The sequence below is a fragment of the Parambassis ranga genome, chromosome 5, assembly GCF_900634625.1.
Source record: "Parambassis ranga chromosome 5, fParRan2.1, whole genome shotgun sequence".
Lineage (NCBI taxonomy): Eukaryota > Metazoa > Chordata > Actinopteri > Ambassidae > Parambassis > Parambassis ranga.
The window spans coordinates 399,232-407,300 of record NC_041026.1 but is presented as its reverse complement, the minus strand read 5'-3'; the positions used below and the strand labels follow the sequence as shown (position 1 = coordinate 407,300).

The 8,069-nt window shown below is 53.1% G+C and overlaps 1 protein-coding gene across 1 annotated transcript; it reads left to right on the top strand.

Annotated features, from left to right (window-relative positions):
- The first annotated feature begins 18 nt into the window (after nt 1-18).
- LOC114435952 (tetratricopeptide repeat protein 39B-like) lies at nt 19-5,865 on the top strand. Its single transcript, XM_028405940.1, has 19 exons — nt 19-119; nt 448-482; nt 581-685; nt 777-908; nt 994-1,064; nt 1,233-1,300; nt 1,554-1,618; nt 1,714-1,810; nt 1,896-1,961; nt 2,033-2,141; nt 2,215-2,282; nt 2,346-2,405; nt 2,492-2,653; nt 2,730-2,821; nt 2,938-3,058; nt 3,139-3,250; nt 3,333-3,450; nt 5,041-5,157; nt 5,276-5,865. The coding sequence occupies exons 3-19, from the start codon at nt 591-593 to the stop codon at nt 5,370-5,372; spliced, it is 1,650 nt and encodes a 549-aa protein (XP_028261741.1). The 5' UTR covers nt 19-119; nt 448-482; nt 581-590; the 3' UTR covers nt 5,373-5,865.
- Nucleotides 5,866-8,069: the final 2,204 nt, after the last annotated feature.

Below are 8,069 nucleotides of genomic sequence, written 5' to 3'. Positions count from 1 at the left end.
GGTTCAAAGAGGTAAAGTACGGACGGCCTGTTACCAGGCGACAGCAGAACTGTGTCGGGATTAACAAGAAGTCCCCAGACCAGACCGTCCTGTTTCACAGCCGCGGCGCAGACTTCAAGGTCACAGCGCCACTGAAGGATGCAGCTCTGAGCAGCGACACACAGACACACACTGAGACACACACACTGAGACACACACACTGAGACACACGCCGAGACACAGAGACACACTCAGACACACGCACACTCAGCTTCACCTGGTCTGACAAAGACCTGGAGACCAGGGACACAGACACAGAGACACACACAGACACACACAGAGACACACACACTCAGCTTCACCTGGTCTGACAAAGACCCGGAGACCAGGGACACACACACACACACACACACACAGACACACTGACAGACACACACAGAGACACTCATCAGTGTGTTTGTGTTTCAGGACTGCTTTGAAGATGCCTACGACCGGATACCAGCGTGAGTACAAGAACACACACGCTGCACATGTCCCAGTGAGTGTGGCCCACACTGATCTGTGTGTGTCTGTGTGTGTCTGTGTGTGTGTGTGTGTGCAGTGCCTGTCATATGGACTTGCAGACGGCCATCCAGGAAACTCAGTGTGCTCTCAACCTGGTCCTCAACAACAAGTTCTCTCAAGCCCTGGACCTCCTGAAGCCATGGTAACCACATCAGTGTGTGTGTGTGTCTGTGTGTGTGTGTGTTGTTTCTGTAAGTGTTATGATGCTAGCTGACGGTGCGGTGCTCTGGCAGGTGGAGGGACAGTATGTACCACGCCCTGGGTTACAGCAGCATCCTGGTGATGCAGGCCACCATGACCTTCGAGCACAGAGACATCCAGACTGCCATGGCAACCATCAAGGAGGCGTTACACACCTGTCAGCGGTGAGGGGGCGGGGCTTTGTGGCCAGCTGTTCGTGGCCCACGATCCCCTCTGACAGCAGAGAGTAAGTCTGTGCTGTCTCCGCAGGTTCAGGAAGAGGAACTCGGTGGTGGGCTCTCTGTCCAGTCTGATCAGCAAACAGTCCAACCTGCAGGAGCGTACGTGCACACACACACACACACCACACACACCCACACACACACACACACACCCACACACACACACACACACACACCCACACACACACACACACACACACACACACACACGGCTGATCGCCATCACACGCTGCAGGATGTAACCATGCTGTGTTGGTGTGTTTGCAGAGGAGATGCATGCAGAGCTCTGCTACGCCGAGTGTCTGCTGCAGAAAGCCACGCTGACCTTCGTTCAGGTTAGACCCCCACCCTGATGCAGAGGGAGACCGGAGGACACAGTCTGTCCATTTCAGCTCTGACACATGATCAATACTGGGCTCTGACCACAGCTCCGGCAGAGCGCCCTCTACAGGAGCTGTGGTCAGCCTCCGTACACTGACAGAAGGTCACCCCTATAAATAACATGGCTCTGGTGCAGTTCCTGTGGTGGCCACTAGATGCTGCTCATGTTAAATGTTGTGTTGTACTAATGCTGTCTTTGTCCCTCAGGATGAGAACATGATCAGTTTCATCAAAGGGGGCATCAAGATCCGGACGAGCTATCAAATCTACAAGTGAGTGACACCACAGGGTGATGCAGGTCTCCAGACTCACGCCTCACTGAGGTTGGACTTCCTGTTGTGACGTCATGTCCCCTGTCGTCCCTCAGGGACTGCCAGAATGTGCTGAACGGGACTCAGGACCAGTCTGACGCCTTCAGACAGTTCGAGGGCGGAGTCAAGCTGGGCATCGGGTCCTTCAACCTGGTGGGTTCTTCAGGGAGGTTTGTTTGGGGTTCTCTGTCGTCCCAGGCGGGTGGAGCTCACGGGGTTCTCTGTGCTCCTCCTTCAGATGCTGTCTCTGCTGCCTCAGAGGATTTTAAGGTTGCTGGAGTTCATCGGGTTCTCAGGGAACAGGGTCAGTAGCTCCTCTGGTTGTAGCTGGGTGGGTGGCGGTCTGGGGGTGCTGACGGTGTGGTCTGTCCGCAGAGCTTCGGGCTGGCTCAGCTGAGTGAGGGGGCCTCCAGCCACAGCCTGCGCTCCATCCTCTGCGCTCTGACCCTGCTCTTCTACCACACATACGTCTCGCTGATCCTGGGTCAGTGCCCCTGCAGGTCGGACACATGTAACGATGGATCAGGATTAAACTTGGAGCTGTTTTCTTTCACAAGGTACCGGAGAGGGGAACCTGGTGGAGGCTGAAGCCCTGCTGGAGCCCTACCAACACAAATACCCCAAAGTAAGTCCCCAACCATCCCTGCAGTTCGACCAAAGACCGTTTAATGACCATGTGTCCTGTCAGGGCTCCATCATTCTCTTCTACTCCGCCCGCATCGCCACGCTGCGAGGGAACTTTGAGAAGGTCTGTGTCCAACACCGGGTCCTGTTCTCCTCACGTTCTGTGGACCTCAGCAGCTCACTGTGTGTGTCTGTGTGTGTGTGTGTCAGGCCCGGGCCAGGTACGAGGAGTGTATCAGCAGCCAGCAGGAGTGGAAGCAGATCCACCACCTGTGTTACTGGGAGCTGATGTGGACTCACTCCTACCAGCAGGAGTGGCAGCAGGCGTATCACTACGCCGACCTGCTGTGCAAGGAGAGCCGCTGGTCCAAGGTAGACCTGAACCCTGATCTGACGGGGTCTGTGGTCTGCACCAGCTGCTCTGAACGAGGACTTTGTCTCCCTCCAGGCAATCTATGTGTACCAGAAGGCGGCCATTTTGAGCATGATGTCAGAGGAGGAGGTGAAGAAGACGGGGGAGGACATCGTGGAGCTGTTCAGGTCCGCCGGCCTCGGACTCTCACCTTACAGCACAGGTGTCTTCCATGGACAGGCGATTGTTACTCCACCTGTGTGTGTCTGTGTGTGTCTGTGTGTGTCTGTGTGTGTGTGTGCAGGCAGGTGGAGGGGCTGAAGCAGCGCCTGGCAGGAAAGTCCATCCCCACGGAGAAGTTTGCAGTGAGGAAGTCTCGGCGCTACAAAACCTCCAACCCCGTCAGGCTGCTCATCCCCGCTCTGGTATCCCACGATCCTGCGCTGCATCGTTTTTATACGTGAGTCTGCAGCAGTGCATGATGGGATGTCCTGTGTCTGTGTAGGAGATGATGTACGTTTGGAACGGGTTCACCATCGTCGGGAAGCGAGCCGACTGCACCGAGTCCCTCCTGGTTACCATAGAGACGGCGGAGGAGCAGCTCCGCGGCGACCCCAGTGAGCTCAGCACCGACTCATCAATGACCGCTATTGATTTGTGACCCCCTGCTGTGACATCACTAACTGTGCCGCGTCTCAGATCCATCAGAGTTCCATCCAGATGACAGCTGTCTGGTCCAGATGCTGAAGGGGCTCTGCTTGAAGCACCTGGGCAGGTTACTGCAGGCTGAGCTGTGCTTCACACAGGTCCTGTCCAGGTAACACAGAGACACAGAGACACAGAGACACACAGAGACACAGAGAAACACACACACAGAGACACAGAGACACACAGAGACACACACAGAGACACACACACAGAGACACAGAGACACAGAGACACACACACAGAGACACAGAGACACAGAGACACAGAGACACACACAGGTCCTGTCCAGGTAACACAGAGACACAGAGACACAGAGAGACACACACAGAGACACACACACAGAGACACAGAGAAACACACACACAGAGACACAGAGACACAGAGACACAGAGACACACACACAGAGACACAGAGACACAGAGACACAGAGACACACACAGGTCCTGTCCAGGTAACACAGAGACACAGAGACACAGAGACACACACACAGAGACACAGAGAGACACAGAGACACACACAGAGACACAGAGACACACTCAGAGACACAGAGACACAAAGACACAGAGACACAGAGACACAGAGACACACACACAGAGACACACACACAGAGACACAGAGACACAGAGACACAGAGAGACACAGAGACACAGAGAGACACACACAGACACTCAGAGACACAGAGACACACACACAGAGACACAGAGAGACACAGAGAAACACACACACAGAGACACACACAGGCACTCAGAGACACAGAGACAGACACAGAGAGACACACACAGAGACACAGAGACACACAGAGACACACACACAGAGACACAGAGAGACACTCAGAGACACAGAGACACACACACAGAGACACAGAGAGACACAGAGACACAGAGACACACACTCAGAGACACAGAGAGACACACACACACACAGAGACACACACAGACACTCAGAGACACAGAGACACACACACACACAGAGACACACACAGACACTCAGAGACACAGAGACACACAGAGACACACACACAGAGACACAGAGAGACACTCAGAGACACAGAGACACACACACAGAGACACACAGACACACACAGGTCCTGTCAAGGTAACACACAGAGACACACACACCCAGAGACACAGAGACACACACACACACAGAGACACACACAGAGACACAGAGACACACACACACACACAGAAAGACACACAGACAGACACACACACACACAGAAAGACACACAGAAAGACACACACACAGACACACAGAGACACACACACAGAGACACACACAGAGACACACACAGGTCCTGTCCAGGTAACACACACACTCAGAGACACACATAGACACACAGAGACACACACACTCACACACAGACAGACACTCACACACAGACACACACACACCACACGCACACAAACACACACACAGTCACACACTCACACACAGACAGACACACACAGACACACACTCACACAAACTCACACACACACACACAGACACACACACACACACACACACACACACTCAGACACAGACACACACAGACACAGACACACTCACACAGACACACTCAGACACAGACACACACACACACACACACTCACACAGACTCACACAGACACACACACAGTCACACACACAGACACTCACTCACACAGACACACACAGCCTGTCTCCAGGGATCAGACCTGTCCTCCTTCCCTTGCAGTGAGTCCCGTATCCGGTATGATCACTACCTGGTCCCCTTCACCCTGTATGAGCTGGGTCTGCTGTATAAACAGCAGGGAGACTTCTCCAAGGCCTCCACCTACATCGAGAATGCCAAGTAAGTCCACGCACCACTGCCACGTGTGTCTGCACCACCCACAGTCCCCTCAGCAGCTTGGCATGATGCCTCTTTGATCTGACTGGTGAAAGCTCTTATTTGTGGTGTTCTCCGTCAGGATGAACTACAAGGACTACTCCATGGAGTCCAGGCTGCACTTCAGGATCCACGCGGCCCTCAGCAGCCTCAAAGGATCCCCCGTCAGCACCCCGTAACACTCCACCTGCAGCTGTGTGTACACAGGAGGAGGAGGAGTGGCCCGATGAAGGTGGTGACATCACACGTCCTCCTCCTCCTCCTTTCAGTTCTTTCAGCCCTTCCTTCCGATCAGACTCTGGACCTGCAGAGCCGAGGTGCAGGCGGGTCTGGGTCTGTGGGAGGACACGTGTGAGGACGGACTCCTTCACTCAGAGACATTTACAGCATACATACTGACTGAAAGCACAAACTGCAGATCACCTGTCTGACCACTAGAGGCCGCACACATCATGTCTCTGTGTGGAGGAGCCCCCACCTGCACCAGGTCCTGGTTTAGAGCAGATTCACCACGTCAGTGTGTGAGAAGCAGAATCACAGGTCTGATCAGGGGTACAGCAGACACACACACAGACACACACAGAGACACACACACACACAGACACACACACAGACACACACACACACCCACACACACAGACACACCCACACACACGCACAGACACACACAGACACACACAGACACACACACAGACACACACAGACAGACACACACAGACACACACAGAGACACACACACACACAGACACACACACAGACACACACAGACAGACACACAGACACACCCACACACACACACACACAGACACACCCACACACACGCACAGACACACACAGACACACACAGACACACACACACACACACACAGACACACACAGACAGACACACACAGACACACACAGAGACACACACACACACAGACACACACACAGACACACACAGACAGACACACACAGACACACACAGACAGACACACACAGACACACACACAGACACACACACACACAGACACACACACAGACACACACACACACACAGACACACACACACACACACAGACACACACACACAGACACACACGCACACACACACACACACACAGACACACACAGACACACACAGACAGACACACACACACAGACACACACACAGACACACCCACACACACAGACACACACACCACACACACAGACACACACCACACACACATATTGATTCTTTTTATTTGCTCGTACATTTGCATGTAGTACACACCTGTGTGCTACAGCCCTGCACGCCTTCTCACCGACCGTGGCTTATACACACACACACACACATGCTGCCCAGTATGCACACACGCTGTAAACGCACACGTGCAGCAGCAATATGAGGAGCTGTGTGCTGTTAGCTTGTCCTGTCAGACGTTTAACTCTTTAACCTGTTTCTCAAATGCAGAGCAGGCACGAGGCAACACAACAGCACTACAAACACACACATCCAGGTCAACACAATAAGTACACAAACCTGTTACTGCATGACACACAGACCAACATCACAGCAACAAAGCACATAACACACAGCAGGTGATGCTGCCTCGCAGTGGTCTCTGCCTCTGAGAAATGTGTCCCCTGTGTTGGACCGATCTGTCCATCCTGTCCTCACTGTGTGGACACACACACACACACACACTCACACTGGCCTGTGTGCCTGCAGTGAACGCCACACTGGAAGCTTTGCTCCGCCTCCGTGTGTGTGTCTGTGTGTGACAGGATGTCCCGCAGCAGGTCCAGGTCTGGGACACACCTGCACCTCATGGTGCCGTCTCTGCTTCCATTTGAACCATCAGGGTGGAGGATGCAGTGAAACCTCCTCCTGTAATGAATGTATCAACCTGAAGACCAAATGCTCTGTGTGTGTCTGTCTCCATGTAGCTTCCTCACAGCTCTGTCTGTGGCCTCAGCAGCTCCCTGCACGGCTGCACCGCTGCACCGCCTGCTTCCAGCTGCTGGGGCTCAGCTGATCAATAAACACCTTAAAGTGAAGCTCTCTGTGTTTTACTTCCTTCATGTGTCCCTGTGCAGTAAAACACTGATTTAACAAACATCCGTGTGTCACAGAGTGAAGCTAACAGGAAGGCCCTCTGTTCGTCCTCTGAAGTCACATACAGCTGCTCTCTGAGGCCCTCTGATGGTGGTGTGCTGCCCCCTGCTGGCAGCTTCCTGTCACTGCTCAGTGTTCCAGCAGAGTCAGAGAGCTGGGAGATGGATGTTTAGCAGAGCACCATGGGAAAAGTTTAGATATCTTTGTGAGAGGGATATGAAAGAAGTCAATCTGAGAGAAGACACTGAAGAGGCTGAAAAACCTGAGACATGTATTGCTGAGGAAAACAACTCAAGTCATCCCTAAAAGTAAAGGTAAAATGAAGAAAACAGGGGCCCCCTGGTGGACAGATGACTGCAGAGCAGCTGTTAAAGAGAGAGTCAGATACAAACAGACACAAGCAGTTCTTCATAAGACCACCCGGAAAGCAAGAAGACAAAGGTGGCAGTCCAGAAGCTACGGCAGCTCACCCTGGTGTCTTGGAAAGGAGAGAAAGTGCACAGTGTGCAGTGGATAGTCCGTTGACCCTGGAAGAGGTGAGGAAAGCACTTGGGAAGGCCGGAGCAGCAGCCCCTGGAAGGATGAAGTCTGTTCCATCAACATAAAACAGTAAAACAACAAATAAAAGTATCATAAAGTGTGGGGAGCTGGAAAGAGGCAGCGATCATTCCTGTCAGGAAGCCAGAAGCCTTCATAATTATCAGAGTGGATTTAGGAAAGGTAGGGGGACGATGGACCCAGCTGTGTGTAGAAGCAGAAATCGGTCTTCCCTCAGGGAAGTGTGATTAGCCCGATT

What these genes read in the sequence shown, in the direction of transcription:
- LOC114435952 (XM_028405940.1), top strand. Translation starts at nt 591, where the DNA reads ATGGACTTGCAGACGGCCATCCAGGAAACTCAGTGTGCTCTCAACCTG. An exon ending in ATACGTCTCGCTGATCCTGG is followed by an intron (nt 2,142 to 2,214) that starts GTCAGTGCCCCT and finishes TTCTTTCACAAG; the next exon opens with GTACCGGAGAGGGGAACCTG. An exon ending in AGGAGAGCCGCTGGTCCAAG is followed by an intron (nt 2,654 to 2,729) that starts GTAGACCTGAAC and finishes GTCTCCCTCCAG; the next exon opens with GCAATCTATGTGTACCAGAA.